Source organism: Lissotriton helveticus, chromosome 5_1 (genome assembly GCF_964261635.1).
Source record: "Lissotriton helveticus chromosome 5_1, aLisHel1.1, whole genome shotgun sequence".
Lineage (NCBI taxonomy): Eukaryota > Metazoa > Chordata > Amphibia > Caudata > Salamandridae > Lissotriton > Lissotriton helveticus.
Genome location: NC_136065.1, coordinates 1,255,098,367 through 1,255,119,764, shown reverse-complemented (window position 1 = coordinate 1,255,119,764; position 21,398 = coordinate 1,255,098,367). Strand labels below are relative to the sequence as shown.

The 21,398-nt window shown below is 47.9% G+C and overlaps 1 protein-coding gene across 2 annotated transcripts in view; it reads left to right on the top strand.

Moving 5' to 3' along the window:
* Positions 1–21,398, top strand: part of LOC144755272 (uncharacterized) — a 159,442-nt gene that overhangs the window by 46,803 nt on the left and 91,241 nt on the right. For both annotated transcript variants that reach the window (XM_078644039.1, XM_078644040.1), the window contains exon 4: positions 9,363–9,506. In XM_078644039.1, the coding sequence (XP_078500165.1) occupies positions 9,363–9,506 (144 nt within the window). The remainder of the gene's footprint in view (positions 1–9,362; positions 9,507–21,398) is intronic.

Here is a 21,398-nt window from a genome sequence, read left to right as displayed (position 1 = left end):
AACCCAGATCAGTTGACTGGGGGTGAGTGTTTAATTTGCTCAAACGCTCCGACCATCATCCCCTTTTGTGTCACATGAGGAAGTAGCAGCTATTTTATGAGGACAGCTATTTTACTGCGGACGTGCTCAGTAACGAGTTGCAACTGCTACTAAAATCACGGTGCTTGACTACTAAGCTCCACAAAATGATTTTAACACTTTGCTTTTAAAACTAACTTGAATTTTAAAAACTGAAACTCACGTTACTGTATCCTTCTGCACTTTGCACTTTGTTTTGTGGCGGGGTCCGATGCCTGCATCCCGGTCCACCACGGGCTTTCCCCGTTTGTTGTGGAGGGTGCCTGCATCCTAGATTCCCGGTCTCTGGTCTGTTGGGACTGCTAGGAATGGAGCGGAACGGTCAGCGCTCTAGCCTATTTAATCGGCATGTCACCCTCACTGCGCAGCAGAAGCGCCGTCAGCGCGCGAAAGGCAAACCTGTCTGCGGCCGGCTGGGGCCAGGGGCCATGATCCCTGCCCCTTTTTTCAGGGAAAAGAGGAGATATTCACAAAAGATGCTTCACAGGCTCCGGCCTAGGCCACTACAGGACTGTAGTACTTTCAAGCCGGAAAGTCCTGATCCCACCTGCTCCTGCTGCGGCTTTGCCGTTACTACACAGCCTAGCAGGGACAATATCTCTTATAATACTGTTTCCTCGAATTATAATACACAGATCCACTCCTCTGTAAGGAGTAAGGTTACTCCTCCAAAGGATTTTACCTTTTTTAACATAAATTGTTGGTCGCTCCCCAAACATAAGGATGACATCTTTGACCTCTTGTGGAATACACAACCTGATACTATTTTCCTTATGGAAACATGGTTACATGAGAGCTCTGGCCCCAATGTTGCATCTGCTCTGCCCCCCAACTACACGATAATTAGGATGGATTGTGGGGTCAAAACCAGAGGTGGCATTGCGTTAATTTTTAAGAATGAATATATCTGTAAATGGGAGAACTTACCCTTTAAGGATTGCGAGGCCAGCTTTTTCAAACTTTCCCTCGCACCCCCAATTCACTCTCTCGGGGATTTTGATGTATCGCCCGCCGGGGCCAGCAGGGCAATGGGCAGCGGCTTTTCCCGAACTCATCGCCCCTTTTCTGTTGGATGCTGCCAATTTCACCATCCTGGGAGACTTAAATAATCACTTCAAAGATCCAACATGCACTACAAGCACTTTCAGACGGCCAATTTGGTAGCTATGAATGTCCTACTCTGCAATTCAGGTTCCACCCATTGGGTAAGGCTACCTGTTAGACCCCTTTTCTTCAAATCTATCCAGTATCTCATGCCAGGCAGCTCTCCCTATACTTTGGTCCGATCAGTTCTTGTTCGGTTTCAGGGTGAGGCTAGATCGGCAGCGTGAGAACATGTCCACCTTAACTACCAAGTCAGGGTTAAGAAACTGGAAGAATTTAGGTATAGATTCTTTTAATCAACACCTCTTGAAAAACATTCCTGCCATCACCTCAATTAATTTAGCAGACTTTGGCACCATCCATAGCTGGATTCATACATCCATTGATGTGTGCCTTCCATCATCTATCAAACAATTTAACACTCATCGACCTCCTGCCCGCTGGTTTTCGGAAAGGTTTAAAACAGAGAAAAACAAATGCAAAGACATTGGAGGAAGGACTATGCGCCTGAATCCAGATGTATGTACAAATTATCTAAAAGGGACTATCATTCCCTCTTCAACGCTGCCCGAGCTGAAGATGTAAACAAAACCATAACATAACAGCCCTAAGGTCTTGTTTAAATTATTAGAAGATCTTTCTTGCCAAACTACGCCCTCCCCCCCCCCGTGCTCAATGAAGCCCATGCGAGGATTTAGCCAAGTTTTTTAATGGTAAAGTGGAGAAAATCCACGAAGAACTGAATGAAGTTACAACTAATGTGGTGAAGCAAATGAAGCGGGCTTCTTTGCTCCGCTGGCGAATCAGATTGCTGTGCCTACTAATGCACTAGAAAATTGGTTGCCTCTGAATACCACCTCTTTCAAACACGTCTTAAATAGCCTTAAATCTGACTCACCCAGGGATCTTCTTCCCATTCCTATAAATCAAAAATTGGAGCCATCGTCACTTAAATTTATCATGCAGTTGCTTAATGCATCCTTGCAGGAAGCAGTTGTCCCATCTGCATGGAAACATGCCATGGTTCACCCACTCTTGAAAAAAGCTAATGCTGATCTGATGGAATTATCCAATTTCTGCCAAATGTCTGTACTTCTAGCTTTCTCAAAAATTATAGAAAAACATATTAACCAACAACAAAGTCAGTTTGTTGACTCCCACAATGTTCTACATGCATCACAGTCTGGATTTAGCGCAGGTTTCTCTATGGAAACCACTCTAGTGGGAGTTACAGAAACTTTGCATCAACATCTTGATATGGGTGAAACTGTGGCATTCCCACTGCTTGATTTGAGTCTGCTTTTGATACTGTGTCACATACCACCCTTCTAAAGGCTTTACAATCTTTTGGCGTTATCGGGCCAGCACTCAAATGGCTCACAGATTTTTTGACCAACCGTACTTTTCAGGTCTTTTCCCCGCCAGCAAGTTCTAAGTCCCACGCTTCTCCTTATGGAGTACCACAGGGCTCTATCCTCAGCCCATTATTATTTAAAAACTACGTCAGACCTCTGGCAACAATAGCTGAAGATGCTTGATTATCTATTTTTTCGTACGCTGATGATACCCAGCTAATCTTCCCCCTCTCTACCAAGGAGGCATCTATGGCATCCTCTCTCCAGGTAGGGCTGCTAAACATAGCAGATTGGATGCATGCCAACATGTTAAAACCTAACAGCGGAAAAACAGAAGTCTTAGTTCTTTGGAAAAACAAAGACCCCCAACACTGGCCTCCCCAAATGGGTGCTCTCCCCCAACCGTGCAATTAGTCCGTAATCTAGGCGTAATCATTGACGACCAGCTATCAATGAGGTAGCAAGCAGTCAAGGTAGCCGCAACCTGTTTCACCATCCTAAAACGGCTCAAAAAAATACTTTGGATGTTATGTTACCTAGTCCTACGCAAAGAACAGTGGTTCAGGCCCTTATTACTTCCAGGCTAGACTATTGGAACATCCTGTATTTTGGAGCCAACAAGGAGGTGGTGTGAAAACTGCAGGTAGTACAGAACTCGGTGGCCAGACTGCTTTGCCAGGTGCCTAGAAGTGCTTCCATTTCAGGCTCGCTCCTGGACCTCCACTGTTTTAGGATTAAATTCAAGGCCCTGTGCTATATGCACAAAATTAAATTGGGCACAGCACCACAGTATTTGAGTGCCTTAGTCCATCCCTACCTACCAACGCGCCTTCCCCGATCCTCCCCTCAGGCCAAATTCTCAGTTCCTTGGACCAGACGGTCGCATATGGGGGGCAGGTCTTTTTCTTACCTGGGCCCTTCACTGTGGAACTCACACCGCACGCCACTTCGGCATGAAACCATCCATAAGAACTTTCGCAAAGGCCTAAAAACATGGTTATTCAATCAATAGGTTTTTTTCTCTCTCAGTCTACGTGTGTCCGATGGCGCCGGAAAACCTCCGGGTACCTGTGCGCCGTATAAAATTAATAATAATAATAATAATAATATTACACAAGCAGACATTTTTATTCCACTAAATAACGAATACCTTGATAGGAGTAAAAAACAGTGCTGCTCAGTAAACAGAGTCAGGGGTCTTAAAAGTTGAGGGTGTGCAAAATGTATATAATTTCTATTTGTGTAACGGCACAAAATGGAAATCTGGTATTTAGTGGAGAATGCGCTTCTGGATGATGCATTTTGTACAAAAAAATATTGTTCAAGAAATAAAAGTGTAGCAAACAACAGCAATTGTTCTCATGCTCACAATAAGATTTGCACCCAAATGGTATTGAATAATGCAGCCAGGAATAATTCTTAATGTCTGAAATCTCACATACGAAACATGACACAAAATGCCAGAAATTACGCTTCTGTACCCAAAAATGTTCACACAAGTCAAATACAAATGCATGAAACAACACCAAGAAATACCAGATTGATATATAAGCAGGACACAGCACTTTTATAAATGAAACTACATTGTAAACAACGCTTATATTTTTAACCCTTTTGCTGCTAGGCCTTTCCCTCCCTCTGGTAAGCCATTTTTTGGCTACTTGGGCTAGTTTGCGCTTAGCACACTGTAACGTTTTGTTTACATAAGGTGTCCACTACAAATTTACGCCCTTTTCTTCCAACATCCTGAGGATTTTAAAGGTACCCAGGGTTTGTGGATTCCTCTGGAGGGGACCCAAAAATGTGCCAAAATACAGCTACATTTTGCTTTTTTTATGGGAAAAGTGCTGCACAAGGAAGCACCTGTGCTTTTCCCAGCACTTGGCATCAACAAAGGGTTTGCGATGCTGAAATCACCATCTTCTCAGCTTTCAGGGACAGGCAGACATTTGTCAGAAAAACAACATTTTCTACATAGTTTTGGCATTTTACTGGGACATAGCCTATTTTTGCTATTTTTTATGCTTTCAACCTCCTTCCAGTCAGTGGAAGAAATGGGCGTGAAAGCAATAATGGATCCCAGAAAGCTATACATTTATGAAACGTAGACAACATTCTAAATTTAGCAAGGGGCCATATGTGTAGATCTTTCAAGGTTTTATATAGAAACTGACAATTGAAAATAAAAAATATGGATATTGAGTTGAAAAAAACAGCCATTTGTGCCTACGTTTTCATCTGTAACTTCTTCTTAAGTATGACAGATTTTTTAAAGCAATATATCAATACATCCACTGGTTTTGGGGATATATAGGACTTGTTAGGTTCACCAAGAACCAGAGAAACCCAGAGCCAATAACTGAGCTGGCATCTTGCAATGGTTTTTAATTGTGTACCGGGTATATAGCAATTCATTTGGTAAAATATAAAAAGTGAAAAATAGGTACAAAGGAAACCTATACATTTCTAAAATGGGAACAAAATATAGAGTTTAGAAGCAGTGGTTATTTGCACAAATGATTTTTTTTTTTACAAATTGTCTTACATTTGTAAGGCAAAAATGCAAATAAAGTCAGTTAGTAATAACACTTGTTCTACTATTCTGTGTTCCCCTAAGTATCCTGATAAAAATGATACCTCACTTGTGTGGGTAGGCATAGTCCCCGCAATAAGAAACAGCCCAAATCGCAACATGGACACAACACATTTTTCCAGTGAAAAGTGACCCTCTTTTGCAATTTACCTAGCTGTAGATTTTGAACCGCAGCTCAGCTGGCAGCTAGGGAAACCTAGCAAACCTATACGTTTTTTAAAACCAGACACACAGGGCAATACAGGATATAGGGACTTGTGTGGCTCTCACCAGGTTCTGTTACCTAGAATCCCTTGCAAACCTCAAACTTTGTAAAAAAAACAAAAACATTTTCCTCACATATCTGTGATGGAAAGTTTTGGAGTCTGCATGGATCCTCAAACTTCCACCAGCATTTCCCAAAGTCTCCTGAGTTAAGTGGTACCTCACTTGTGTGGGTGGGCCAAGGGCCTGTGACTGGGAAGGGCCAAAAACATAGGGAATGAGCGAATTCTAAGCGCTATATGTTTTTAAAAATATGTATTTAGGCGAATCTGCATACTCTGGTTGTGCAGACCTCTGTTTTCAAGATTCTTATTAAAGTTTATCTGCTTAGTAAGAACATATGGGCAACCCTATTACTAAGGAGATATAACCTCTATCCCATAACATGCATCAGCAGACTGAACTGTATTTGCCCATTGACTTAACACTGTGCAACAACTTTATTGTATGATTAATTAAAATCCTTTACAAAAGCGGAAGAAAATGCAAGTTAGAAAAGGTTATAATAAAATACATAAAATCTAAATAAAACAAAAAGAGGTTAAAATGCAAAGATACTATAAAGTAACTGTACTTAAGTAACTTTATACCAAAAAAGGTCCATTTAGAAAAAAGTCATGTAGAATTTGGCATGCGGGGGTATGCAAACTGAGGAGGCCATCCTGTTCCTAGTAAAAGTTAGTATAGACATAAATAGTATTAAAAGTGCTATGCTAAGTAGTTGCAAGTGCCAGTGGTCCTTGCAGCATGATTTATTCAACTGTCACTTCTCTGGGCGATCGTAAGAACATTCCAGCAGCTGCATAAAACTTCCCAGTTAGTGAAAGCGCCATCTGGACTGTGGTGGTGTAAATGTGCCTTAAGGCCTCCTTCCAGGTTCTTATGCTGTGATGTATGAACATGCAGGTAGATTAATGAAAGGAAATTGCGCCCGCAAAGGGCCAGATTCTCAGAATCTGGCCCTTTGCGAGCGCAATTTTTGCATTTGGGATACATTATCCCAAATGCAAAAATCGGTAATAGCGAAATCGCATATTTGCGAGGCATTGCATTTAAGGAATCTCTATTTGAGATTCCTTAAATACAATTCATTAACCAATTTTGAATTGCGAATTCGCAATATTTGGTCGCTATTTACCACGAAGTCAGACTTCGTGGTAAATAGCGAAAAAAATAGAAAAAAGCACTTTAGTGCATTTTTTTCAGTTGCATGTTACACACACACATGTCCTTTGGACATGTGTGTGCGCAACACCTGTGTAAATTTGCATTTCAGGGGTGCTACAGGGTGTCCTTTGCACACCCCTGGCACCCTTGAAATCGCATCCTTATTTGCGATTAGTAAATTGCTAATCGCAAATAAGGAATAACTCCCCATTCATTCCTATGGGCCTGTAGGAATGAATGGGAAGTTATTCCTTATTTGCGATTAGCAATTTGCTAATCGCAAATAAGGAATGTGTAGGAATCGCAATTTATTTAGCGATTCCTACATGAATCCCGTTTTGCAAGTCCTTAATAGCGATTCCTTATGAATCGCTATTAAAGACTCGCAAAACGGGTCTTTGATGAATCTACCTGATGGTTCTTAAATACATGTGCCTTGGGGACAGCAAAGCTGGGCACAAACAAATTACATGTTCCACAGATTCTGCGTGGTGTTGGCACAGACAACAAGTGGACCCACTTAACAACCAGTTTTTCCAGTGGGCTCTATAGTCTTGTATTGGCAAAGTTAGGAGCCTCACCCTCATGACATTTTGTAGGGCTTGCCTTCCAAGACCTGCTTTTAAATAGGGCTGGCATGCAGTAGTTTCATGTGAATTAATAAGGGCGTCTGCACCCAGAACTGGTCTAATCCATTCAAGGTCTTGTTGCCTCGAGATGTTCTTGCCACGCTTTTTTAGCAGGGTCTTTAGACTACACTTTGTTAATGATATCTCTGTTGAGAGTTCGATTGACAGTCCCAGTGTTTTTTTGGCCATCAAGACGTACCTCGCCCAGCGACTATTGTTATCTGTAAAGACCACCTGTAGTGCTGCCCTAATTGTGCCCGGACATGCATTGTGCACGTTATGTTGGAATTTGACTAATTCTTTTTTGTATTCAATGTCCATTGCTGTGATGTTGAATTCTAGACGGATCAGTGAATGCCTAGTTGTGTAAGGGAGCTTGAAGACTTTTCTATATGCCATTGTGTACAGACCCTCCAATATTTTGGTCAACAAACCAGGGAAGACAAGGTGGCTATAGCTGAGTGTACCAAACAGCAAAACCGGTGCAAAATTGGTGTGCCTGGCACACCGATAGGCCGCTGGTAACCCGATCCGGAATGGACCCAAAACACTGCTGATATTGTAAAAAGACTTGCGAAACCGGGATTGATACCTGTGAAGACAAGATTTCCACACGCAACTACCTACATTACCAGCCTCAACTACAATCTTCCTCAAACCTGGATATTCATTATCTTTAATATACGCCTTTAATGGTTTTGAGCATTTTACTTGACTTAGAGAGAGTTTGGTCCTGATGAGAACCTCTTAAATATGGAGGTTTGAAATGCGTAGACCAGAGGATAAAACCAAACGTTGACATTTTATATTAAATGTATATTGTGTTTATTATAATGATTGATGCAAAAAATATTAAGTTGATTTGATGTAGCAGTTTCCTTTTTGGCAACTAGGTCTGCTGTGTTAAAGATATATGTTTGGTTTATTCCAATTGAATGTAATAATGTGTATGTGTATGAGTGTAGGATGTTTGAAATTGAGAGTGTGATGTGAGGTGTTGTGTAATTTGTGATTCATTGTGTTGTATTAGTGGGTATTTGTATAAGCACTGTCTATATATAAAATGAAAAATGTTCCTTTGAAAAAATGAAGTGATAATTCCAAAAATTTAAAAAGCGACTAATGAGCTTTAGGATGTATTGATGGTCATTTCTTACATCTGGTATTAATTTTGCCTGAATAGTAGCAGCATTGGCATTCGGTTTTGAGTTTTGGTTATTGTGAGCTCAGCCTTGCTGTCTTTTGAGCCAGACCCTTTATTGTTATTCATAGCTGAGTGTAGACATTAGCTTGGCTTGCATTACTCTTCGGATCCCCTCCGGTGAGTGACTTGCAAGCTTGTGGTGTAATTTGCAGAAGCCATATGTTAGCTTAGCTGCTTTTGCTTCCAGTGCTTTAACCTGCAGTACTGGTCTGCAGGTATCTGTAAATTGTACTCCCAGGTAGGTGTACTTATTGGTCGTGGTTATCCTTAGAGGGCCCAGCTGCCATGCCAATGTTTGTTTTTTTTAACTTGTGGCCAAAGATCGGCATTTTTGCCCTAGATGCATTAGCTATGAGCTTGTTTTCCATGTTGTAATTATGTAGCGTCTCTAATGCCCTTTTCATTCCAATTCATGTGTGATCCAATAAGCCCATCGACTTGGAAAGGGGTAAGCTATCTTTCAGAATCAGAACTAAGAAAGTGAAAAGAGCATTAGCAATTTTCATTGCTTGAGGCCATAAAAAGTGTTGACTCCCTTATAAAAAGGGAGGTGCAGCATAAGTTGCGGGAGGTTCTCCCAATCGCACAGCACCTTATGAAAACAAATGTTACAAACAGGGGCATGCTTGGGTGTGCACGCAACAACTTGTGGTTATGCAATGAGAATGAAGGCAGAATTGCAGGAACAAATGACCCCAAAACAGATGCACCAAATCCTGAAGTTTAACCCCCTAGAATTTTATGGTTACACTTTCGGCTACAGCCACTAACCAAGACAATGAAAGTTTGACATTCACAGAGCAGTAAAACTTCTGACTGACTATATGATGATATATGTTTACGTTGAAGCATTTTGTGCCAATTTTAGCATGACATATTTAAACCAATAAGGTCCTGGAGGTATTAAATTGAGGCCTCATGTACATACAGATCCTTTTGCATTCATACGTTCTGTCCTTCTTAAACAGGAGTTGTGAAGGCTGAGAAAGATGTGTTATTCAAGAAAACAAGAAAGGGAAATCAAAATCCGAATGACTTTCAGGACATGAATGAGGACGAAAATGAAAACCATAATGAGCCTTGCGATGATCAGGAAGAACAGAGCACCAAAGGTTTGTCATGTTTCAGAACAATATGTATTTCGGTATTATATAGACTAATTCAGTCTGAATGTGTAATTATCTTTGTTGAAAGGGCTAATATAAAATGAAAGCCTGAAAGCTTTAGCTGCCAAGACGAAGCAGCATCTTTCCAATGGGGTATGGAGTACCTGCGGCATGCCCCACTTTCATTCTCATCTCTTGTTTTAAAATATAGTCTGCTCTTTGGTTAAGTTGATTCAAACCTGATCTGCAGCATCAGGTCATTGCTCAAAAATAAAATTTTCTGTCACCATATCTCCAGTTTGTCCCTAGGCAAATAACTTACTAGAACAAGTTAAAAAGTGCTGCTGACAAAACGGAGCACTCCCAGTTACGTACCAATCTTCCAAATTTCCAATGTGTATGTATGGATGCAAAACAACCCTTTGGGCACCTGCTGTAAATTTAGATGGTCCAAACCACATCTCATAATTCCATCCGTCTTAGACTAGTTAACGACAAAGTAAAAAATCTAGGGCTCACAGTGGACCATACCTTGAAGGCACAAGCCAATAAGCCAGTTGGTAACATATATTCTATTCAGTCATTCCTGAGGTCACGTTTATTGGAGTTATACTTAACTCCAGGACAGAATATACAAACATTCTTTATCTATGAAATTCTGAGCATCTTGTTAAGCATATGATTGTAACCCAGAATGTCAGCAGCAGAGTGGCAATTGGCCTGACAAAAAATAGTTAACTATCCAGTGCAAGAATGGAACTCAACTGGCCCAAGAGTATAACATCCCACTCTTCTCTAAAGCTTGTGTCTCTGCCACCATTATTTTTATGTCTCAGCTCCACAATTCTATAACTGCTAAATTCATGCTGTTTTGCTACTAGAATAGATAAGCTAGACAATAGTAGCCTCCTCCAACCTACCACCTCCCCTTTGCTCTCATGATCAGCCAGAGAACGATCATTCACATTGCAAGGCCCTGGAATTCATTGCTGCCTGCATTTCTGGTGGATTGATCCTTCCTAAAATTCAAAATGGCTATCCTTTTGTTTTGTTTTCCCAGTTGGATTGTATTTCATCATGGTTCCTTGCCACTACTTAGCTGCTCAATTCTGTGAGACATAGTACTCAGAGACGTGATTATTCAACATGCACTACGTTCCTTCTCTTCTTTTCTCATTGGACTCATTCCAAAATCCTCCCCGATAAATTACTTGCTATCCACAACATCAGGCTTGGCTGACTATGCCTATGTCATTCCTACGAAACACAAAGTCATCTTGACTACAAGATCTTGTCTCTCCATGCACATTGTCGGACATACACACTGCATAATTTTGAAGAAAAATTGGAGAACAACCTGCATGCTTTAGTTGATTCAAGTGAGTTTATGCCGATACTCTCTAACATAATTTCAATATACTGTATTGTGGATGTGTCAATTTCAGGAAGCATGGAACACTCGGGCCATCGCAGTCACAGGGTGTGCAAAGCTTGCTTTCCTCAGACGTCCAGTTGACGAGTTGATGTGCTTAGTTTTGGGACATTTCACATTGGCTCTGCGTCACCGTTTATGCTAAACGGTGGCCTACCATTGGAAATGGGGTTTTGTAAAATAGGGGTCGATTAGGATGGCGGACGGACAAAGTCCGTCCGCCATCCTGTTGTAGGAAGGGATCGTCCGCCACAGGGGCGGAGGTCCCGTGCATGGAGTTAGGATGCACCCGCCACTGTGGCGGGTGCATCCCGCATTTTTAACATTGCGGCGGGCAGTGCTGAAAGCACCGCCCGTCACACTGCTAAAAGTGCATGTTGTGCGATTCAAAGCACAACATGACAGGCACCGCGCGGTGCCTGCCATGTTGTACTTTGAAACGCAGGGGGGTACCATAGGTACCCCCCATGTGCACCCCCGACCCTCCCCTTCACCCTGGGGGGCCCCCAAAGCAAAGACCGTATGTCTTTCCACGGCGGCAATGCCGCCGTGAAAAGGCATAGGACCGCCGGCATCGTGGTATAGTTGGCGGTGTCCCGCAGACACCACCACCATATGTAAGCACTTTTTCCGCCGGTCGCCTTTCTCATTGGACTCATTCCAAAATCCTCCCCGATAAGTTATTTGCTGTCCACAACATCAGGCTTGGCTGACTATGCCTATGTCATTCCTACGAAACACAAAGTCATCTTGACTACAAGATCTTGTCTCTCCATGCACATTGTCGGACATACACACTGCATAATTTTGAAGAAAGATTGGAGAACAACCTGCATGCTTTAGTTGATTCAAGTGAGTTTATGCCGATACTCTCTAACATAATTTCAATATACTGTATTGTGGATGTGTCAATTTCAGGAAGCATGGAACACTCGGGCCATCGCAGTCACAGGGTGTGCAAAGCTTGCTTTCCTCAGACGTCCAGTTGACGAGTTGATGTGCTTAGTTTTGGGACATTTCACATTGGCTCTGCGTCACCGTTTATGCTAAACGGTGGCCTACCATTGGAAATGGGGTTTTGTAAAATAGGGGGTCGATTAGGATGGCGGACGGACAAAGTCCGTCCGCCATCCTGTTGTAGGAAGGGATCGTCCGCCACAGGGGCGGAGGTCCAGTGCATGGAATTAGGATGCACCCGCCACTGTGGCGGTTGCATCCCGCATTTTTAACATTGCAGCGGGCAGTGCTGAAAGCACCGCCCGTCACACTGCTAAAAGTGCATGTTGTGCGATTCAAAGCACAACATGACAGGCACCGCGTGGTGCCTGCCATGTTGTACTTTGAAACGCAGGGGGGTACCATAGGTACCCCCCATGTGCACCCCCGACCCTCCCCTTCACCCTGGGGGGCCCCCAAAGCAAAGACCGTATGTCTTTCCACGGCGGCAATGCCGCCGTGAAAAGGCATAGGACCGCCGGCATCGTGGTATAGTTGGCGGTGTCTCGCAGACACCACCACCATATGTAAGCACTTTTTCCGCCGGTCGCCTTTCTCATTGGACTCATTCCAAAATCCTCCCCGATAAGTTATTTGCTGTCCACAACATCAGGCTTGGCTGACTATGCCTATGTCATTCCTACGAAACACAAAGTCATCTTGACTACAAGATCTTGTCTCTCCATGCACATTGTCGGACATACACACTGCATAATTTTGAAGAAAGATTGGAGAACAACCTGCATGCTTTAGTTGATTCAAGTGAGTTTATGCCGATACTCTCTAACATAATTTCAATATACTGTATTGTGGATGTGTCAATTTCAGGAAGCATGGAACACTCGGGCCATCGCAGTCACAGGGTGTGCAAAGCTTGCTTTCCTCAGACGTCCAGTTGACGAGTTGATGTGCTTAGTTTTGGGACATTTCACATTGGCTCTGCGTCACCGTTTATGCTAAACGGTGGCCTACTATTGGAAATGGGGTTTTGTAACATAGGAGTCGATTAGGATGGCGGACGGACTTTGTCCGTCCGCCATCCTGTTGTAGGAAGGGATCGTCCGCCACAGGGCGGAGGTCCCGTGCGTGGAATTAGGATGCACCCGCCACAGTGGCGGGTGCATCCCGTATTTTTAACATTGCGGCGGGCGGTGCTGAAAGCACCGCCCGTCACAATGCTAAAAATGCATGTTGTCCGTTTCAAAGCACAACATGACAGGCACCGCGCATAGGTACCCCCCATGTGCACCCCCCACCCTCCTCTTCACCCTGGGGGCCCGCAACGGGCCCCCAAAGCAAAGGCATAGGACCGCCGGCATTGTGATATGGTTGGCGGTGTCTCGCAGACACCACAACCATATGTAAGCACTTTTTCTTCGCGACCGGCGGAAAAGCGGCGGACGGTCTTGCTATCCGCTGTGGACCCCCCAGCCATCCTAATGTGGCGGGGGGTCTTTTCTGTGAGGATGTCGGACGGATTGCCCCCGCCTGGCCGGCGGTGGCTACCGCTGGCCCGGTGGGGGCAATCGGTCCGCCATCCTAATCGACCCCATAGTGTGTACACTTTTCAATGACTTTGTTATATCTAGCATGGGGATTATTTTACAGCGCCTCTCCCAGCCTCACGAGGCGCTGGCAACCTTTTTAACAGGAGATGAAAGGGAAGCAGCATGTCACATATGTCGATTTCTTTTTTTTTTTATAAACACCTTTTTATTCATTTTACAGAAAGAAAGCACCAGCCAAATTGCACCAGCTTACGATAGTCGACAAGTACCGATCCCGAATCCTGCCACCCATTGTACAGGCATTAATAAAGCAAAGGTATTCTGGAAACAAGTAAACCACCCGTGATTAGAGCCCTCCCCCAACCATTTTTCTTGGGGCAGCCACGTGCCTCGTACATAACTTTCTCCTGCGTGGCGCACCAGTCCACCCCACTTCTCCAATGCGCCACAGTTGGGGGATCGGGACACTTCCAGGAGGCTGCAATGTCTCTTTTGGCTACAACCATCGCTGTGGTAAAGAACAGTTTTTCATTGCGCGACCCGTCTAGCCCATCAGTGATGCCTAAAATTGTGTGCTTGGGGTCGTGTGGGACTCCCCACCCCAGGACCTCCGATAGCTCTTCCTCGATACCCATCCAGAATCCCGCCAGAAGGGGACAGGCCCAAACCATGTGAAGGAATTCAGCGGGGTCTTGGCCACATCTGGTACATGTGGAGGATGGACTTAGCCCAGCGCGATGAAGGCGTACAGGGGTGAGGTATGCAGCATGTAGGTAGTAGAGCTGCACTAAGCGCAGCCTAGCAGAGGCAATGACTGTCCTAGGGGCCATAGGGCATCCCACCAGTCCTCTTCTTCCAGGGAGCCCACCCAGTCCTCCCATTGCCTTCGCAGTCGGTCCAAGGAAGTCGGGGTGCTGTTAATCAGTGTACGGTAAATACGGAAAATGCCACCCTTCCCAAGGTCCCCAAACATAATCCGTGCTTCAGGTGGGCGATGATCTAGCAGCCGCGTGCCTGTTGCAAGGTGTGAGTGGAGGGCATGCCGCAGCTGGAGATAGCGAAAGAACTTAGAGTGATGCAGCAAGTACCTGGCTTGGAGACCAGCAAAGGAACGCATATGGTCCCCCACCCAAACGTCCCCGAGTTATGTGATGCCAATATGGTCCCAAGCCCCGTAGCCCGGTCACCTCCCTGAGCCAGGTCCCATGCCACAGGGGTGTACAATGGGTCAGCGTGGTTGTCCAATGGGTGTGTCGCAGTGCAGCCCCCCAGGCCAGTAAGACAGAGCGCGTCACCTCCGGAAGACGGGGCGGGATTGGGGTCCCGTAGAGAAAGGATTGTACCCTGTCAAGGCCAAGCTTCCTGAGCTCCAGCCTGTAGGCTGGATCGGACCACCCCCCATTGAACCAGTCATGAATGGAGAGTAGTCGCGTGGCCAAGTAGTATAGGTAAAGGTGAGTCATCCCCAAACCCTCGTCAAACGAGGGGATCCTGCAGGTATTGAGTGCTAATCTGGACCTACCCTTCCCCCATAAGTACTTGCCAGTGAAGCCGTCAAGTTCACGGAACCAGGCCCTTAGAAAGCACATGGGGGTATTCTGAAGCATATAAAGGAAGCGGGGAGCACCATCATTTTAAAAAGGGCCACCCTCCCCATGGGGTTGAGGGGCAGCGACTGCCACCGCTGGAGATCCGCCTTGACTCGCTTCACCAGTGGAGTGACATTGAGGGCCCAGCTGAGCTCGGGCAATAGGGTCACCCAGATCCCTATATATTTGAATGATTGACGGCGTAGGGGTATTTCGGACTGCCAGTCAAAGCATTCCCGAGAAAGGTGAAGAGGAACCGGGACCGATTTCTTGGGATTTAAACGTTGGCCTGAGGCCCGCTCGAAGGACTGCAAGATACGAAGACAATGGGGGCCAGACAGGGCTGGATCTGCCAAATAAATGAGGACATCGTCTGCATAGAGGGCGATTTTATCCGGTTCATGGCTGGGCTATTCCCATCCCCGCATCCCGTCGCAAGACCGCATCAAGGACGCCAAGGGCTCCATCACAAAAGCAAAGAGCAGGGGGGAAAGGGTACAATCCTGCCTCGTTTCCCTGCAGACCGGGAAGGGCTCCGACAGGACCCCATTGACTGGGACGCGAGCCCTCGGGGGGGCGTACAGGACTTTGACCATGGCCCGAAAGCGGGAACCAAGTCCCATCATGTCGAGAACATCTTGGAGGAAGCCCCAGTCCACCGAGTCGAAGACCTTCTCAAAGTCCACCAGGAAAAGCGCAAGGTAAGTAGAGAGGAGATGGCGATGGGCCAAGGCGGAGTGCAGTCTGCGAAGACAGTGTCGGTTGCCGCGGGAGGGCATAAACCCACATTGGTCGAGGTGGACCAACGTAGACAGATGGGGCTTGAGTCGCTGGACAAGGAGGGTGGCAAACAGCTTGACCTCGGTGTTAATGAGGGAGATAGGGCGATAATCTGCACACTGTGGCGATGGGGGCTGAGATTTCGGAAGGACCACAATGGTGGCTATGTCAGTTTCCTGAGGAAAGGAGCCCTTCTCCACAGCTTCGCAGTACAGTGCATCCAGATGGGGGATGAGAACGTCCCGGTAGTGGGCATAGTATTCCTGAGGAAGGCCGTCTGGACCCGGCGTCTTGCCAGATGAAACTAGGGGGAGTGAGTCTCCAATTTCCTCCCAGGAAATGGGACGGTCCAGATCGGCCTGAACGGCGGCATCTACACGCGGAAGGCAGCCCCCTCCATGTCCATCAGGTCCGTGAGAGACAGGAGTGGGGCACGGGCCTCGTACAACCTATGGTAGTAGGCGGCAAAGGCCTGCACAATTTCCATTGGGGCACAGCACCGTGACCCGTCTGGTGCCGATATTTCAGGGATTATACGGTTCGCCCTCGGGTATGTAGCCAGGCGGTGAAGAAGTGCACCATTCTTGTCGCCCCAACCATATACTCTGGCCACGGAGGAGCGCCAAAGGAGTTTAGCTGCGTCCAGCGATAGCTGCTTGATCTCCGATCTGAGCCGGGTCAGAAGTCTTGCGTCGGAAGCATCTGAGGACCGGGCCGCTGCCCGTTCGAGGCGCAGGGCCTACGCCTCTCGTGAGGTAATCTGCTCCAGTTGGGTTTGGCGCTGGAGCTTGAGTTGGCCCTCGGCGACCCTCCTATTCGTGGCTTTGCCCGCCTCCCACAGGGTGCCAGGGGAGGACACAGAGCCCTCGTTGGAGAGAAAGTATTGTTTGAGCTCCTCCCTCAGCACCTTCCTAAAAACCTTATCCTGAAGAAACCAAGCATTCAACCGCCATGTTTGTCAGGCAGAGGCAGGGGGGACCCGCGCGGAGTAGCACTGGCGGGAGGTCAGAGATACCTCTCGGAAGAAGCGAGACATCCTGAATTAGGAGACAGTCCGTCGAGGGAACAAAAATGGCATCAATGTGCCTGTTTGCCAATGGGCCTGTGTGTGGTGTGCCGCTGAGGTGTGTGTGAATTGTTTGGAGTAGGGGTGCCACAGTCGCCAGGCGTCGCACAAACCCAGTGAGGATGACCAAGACCGCAGCTGCTTGGCTTGTGCAATTCTACCTGAGGATGGCGGGCCTGTCGTGTCTGTCGAGGTCCGGGGACGAGACCACGTTAAATTCGCCCCCAAGGAATGTGGGACCGGGGAGCAGCGATGCCAGGAGATCAACAGTTTTAGCTAAAGTTGTCAGCATCGAAGGGGGACAATGAAGGGACACCAGGTTAATCGGGTTGTCATTTATTGTGCCACTGATGGCCACGAAGGTACCCTGGTTTTTCAAGAGTCGTTTGGATAGTCACCAAAGGAAGGGAGCGCTCACCAGCATTGCCACCCCACGGGAACCCCTGGTGAACCCGGAGTGCCACACTCCGTCATAGCCGTATCGCGTTAGGAAGGGGCAGTGATTAGCCTGCAGGTGGGTTTCTTGTAAGAGTAAGATGTCTGCCCCTGAGCGCTGCGGGTACTTGAGAACCGCCATGCGTTTAAAGCGGTCCAGGAGGCCATTAACGTTCCAGGACATGATACTCAGAGGGATGTTTATTAATGGCGCGTCGAACATGGTGTTTGGGTTGACAATGGGGTTTCAAGTCTGAGGGGGAGATCCAGTTTGTGTGTCGTGTGGGGTGTACATCAGGGTGTTTCATGATTGCTGGTGTGGTCGAACCAAGAAACGTAAAGAAACACAGAACAGAGGAAAAAAACTCGGGACAACGATCCTAACCCCCCCACAAGCTCCCCCACCGTACACTTGAGGAACGGAAGCATCTGTCGCCCTAACAACAGCCAGAGTGTAAACAACCAAACTAAAACGCTTGGGAATGGGAAAGCGTGGAGGATCCCTCCTCATTGCAGGATGCACTTAAACGAGACCATCAGATAAGAAAGAAATGTGGTAGAACCAGGTATACCCTCCGGCTGCGGAGCCAAGCCCGGCAGGCAGAGGTGAGTTCACACAGGATCTTTCAGAAGCATGGGGCTGCATGAGAGGTCTGTGTCCGGGAGAACCTGCAAGGATGGTCGGGGCGAAGCGCCCCTGTGAGCCAAATGGTCAGATGATCCAGAGCGTCTCCCAGCTGATGAGTCGTTGGATAGCAGCATCGGATGAAGAGGGCAGCCGGGTGGAGAGTCCGAGCGTGTTCGCCTCCACCCATGGCGCCTGCGGGAGCGGTTACGACGGGGCTGGAGAGTGGGAGGCGAAAGGTGAGCTCGACCGCCCCCAGCCCCCTCCCGCTGCGGAGCTCGAACGTCAGCGTGCAACGGGCATTCCTCCGTTGCCCAAGTCCAGGCCTCAGTTGGATTGTCGAAGAACAAGGCCTTGTTGGCGAATACCACCCACAGGCGTGCCGGGAAGAGAAGACAGTATTGGATACCGAGCGCCCTCAGTTTTTGTTTCATCTCGTCGAATGAGCGGCGCTGGCTTTGGACTTCGTGGGTATAGTCCGGGAATATCAAGATAGTGCGATTTTCATGCAGGAGCTTCTGCTGCTTACGGGCTTCCGACAGGATGGCATCCTGGTCTTTGAAGTTAAGGACCCACATTATGATAGGTCGGGGAGCTGCACCCGGAAGAGGCTTGGGGGCCAGGGACCGATGGGCCTGCTCAATCGTGAACCAAGGGGAGAGCGAGCCCTCAGGGACCCATGATCTGAGCCATCTCTCCAGAAACTCCGCCATGCGACCCTGCTCCGCCCCCTCCGGGAAACCAACCAGGCGAAGATTATTGCACCGGGACCTATTCTCTGCGTCTTCTGCCCGGCGATGCAGCTCCTGAGTGTGAGATTGAAGGCGGGCCACCTGCCCTTTGAGTTGCTCGACGTCATCTTCCACGGTGGAGATACGGGTTTCAGTATCCTTGATCCAGCCGCTGGTGTTGAAATGAAATGAAATTAAATGAAAAGAAAACTTGGTTAAGCGCACTGTGGCCAAGCGGCTTCCTGGCGCTGGGGACTTGACTAAACTCACAGAAGAGACCCCGGGAGGCTAACAAGGAAATGCCTGGGAAAACAAAAAAGTTTTAAGGGCTTTACGAAAATGGGTGTAGATGGGGATGGATCGAATAGAAAGAGGAAGGCTTTTCCAATACCATGGGGCCAACACCGAGAGACGGGTGCCCCCGGTTCTGGATTTACGGAAGCGGGGGACATGCAGAAGGGAGAGAGAAGAAGAGCGGAGAGTGCGAGTGGGGGCATAAGGGGTAATGAGAGATGTGATGAAAAGGGGAGCTGAACGGGTATGGGCTCGAAAGGCCAAGCAGGCTAGTTTGAAGAAAGATCTGAAGTGCACGGGGAGCCAATGAAGAGACTTAAGTACAGGGGTAATGTGGGAGGTTTTGGGGAGGCGGAGAATGAGGCGGGCTGCCTGATTTTGGATGGCCTGAAGGCGACGGGTTTCGTAGGTTGGTATGCCCACATACAGGCCATTCCCGTAGTCAAGGCGAGAGATGATAAGAGCCATGCTGATAGTTTTGAGAGCATCCGACGAGAAGAACCGGGAAATTTTACGGATAAGACGGAGGGACAGAAAGCAAGAAGATACGACAGAGCTAATTTGGGCATGCATGGACAGATCATGACTGACCTTGATGCCCAGGGTTCGGACGGAGGAAGCGGGTGAAGGGGGGGACCAAAGGAAGGGGGCCAGTGAAGCGGGGACCAAGGGTTAGAGGGACCACCAGTGAGGACAAGCTCCGTCTTGTCAGGGTTAAGCTTCAAATGATTGAAGCTCATCCATTCAGATATGAAAACTAAAGTGGAACAAAACTTAGGAAGGGACTCAGACGGGGAGGAAAGATCAAAAACGAGCTGGAGGTTATCCGCGTAGTTATATACAGAGACCCCCCAGCTCGAGAAGAGAAATAATAAGAGGGTAGATGTAAAGATTGAAAAGAAGGGGGGAAAGAGAAGAGCCTTGGGGAACCCCGCAGGTAACCGAGCGAGGGGGGGCAGAAAAACCAGAAAGGTGGACCGCTTGGGACCTGCCTTGAAGAAAGGACGCGAGCCAAGAAAGGGCAGTGCCCCGTATGCCCGCTGCGCTGACCCGGTCGAGAAAGATGGAATGGTCGACCGTGTCAAACGCAGCGGACAAATCGAGGAGGACCAGAGCTTGGGGGAGATTGGTGTCAGCTTTCCCCTTAAGTTCGTCCAGGACCGCGAGGACCACAGTCTCCGTGGAATGACCTGGGCGAAATCCCGCCTGATGGGAGGCCAGGAGGTGGTTCTCCTCGATATAGGTGGACAAACAAGATTTTACATGGCTTTCAAGGATTTTGCCAAGATAAGGGAGTAAAGAGATAGGCCTGAAATTAGGGAGAAGTGAGGGATCAAGGCCAGTTTTTTTTTAAAATAGGGAGAACTATAGCCGATTTAAAAGGTGAAGGCACAGAACCCAAAGCCAGCGAAGCATTAAGAAGGGCAAGTGGAGGGGCAGGACAACCGGTGAAGAGGGTTCTAAGGATCCGTGCAGGGGCACAGTCCGCCGGGGAGCCAGACTTGACTTGTATAAGCAGGTTGAGAAAGCGATCCAAAGTAATAGATGAAAAATGATCCAAGGAAGCTGGTGTTCCGGAGATCTAGCCGGATAAGAGTCATGCCACGCGTACCTCCGCGATCTTGCCCTCCACCGACGATTGCGAGGCATGGATGGCTTGCAGGATAGCGGACAACTCTGCTGAGGGCGGCGGCTCCTGTTCCGCGCCACCCCCAGGCGCGCCCACCTCCAAGGTAGTGATGCGGTCCATTTTGGTTTGGGTGGCAGGAGCCTTCGACGACCTGTCCGTTCTACCCATGGTAGCACCCCAAGAGCTGTGGCGCCCGGGCCACCTGCAGGTGGGTCACACAGTGGGCAACCGGAGCACCTTCTTGGATGGCTGATCAATCAGCGCCGATGCCCAGTCAAGACCTGCTCGCCGCTGCCCGATATATGCGGCTGACTCTGTTGTCCCAGTCCGAATAGGTCTCTAGGGGCGGGGGGGCCAAGGGGAGGAGGGGAACGGTGAAATGGCTAGGGGCCAGGCCCCAGGGCCACAGGCAGGGCTCGGGAGCCACAGATCGTACAGCTGCGGCAACAAGTCGTCCCGCTTCAAGAGCCAGGAATCCCGGGGGCGGGGCGGCGTGGGGGCCCGCCACCCAGGTCCACCGCCCAGCTCCACAAATACGGACCAACCAGCCCGCACCAGTCAATTCCAAGGGTGAGAACAGTCCATCCGTGTCCACCAAGGCAAAGACAGGGCCCTGGCAGCTCAATTTCAAGCAGCGTGAGAGAGTCCGTCGGGTCAGGCAACAAGGGGGTTCACTCAGGGCAGGCCCCCCCAAACAGTGGTTGCCTGCGCGCGCAGGGGGCCCAATCAACTGTTCCTGGACCCTACCGCGGCCAGGACGCACCCGCTTCAGCACACGTTTCACCCCAGACCTCTCCGCAGCCCCGACCACC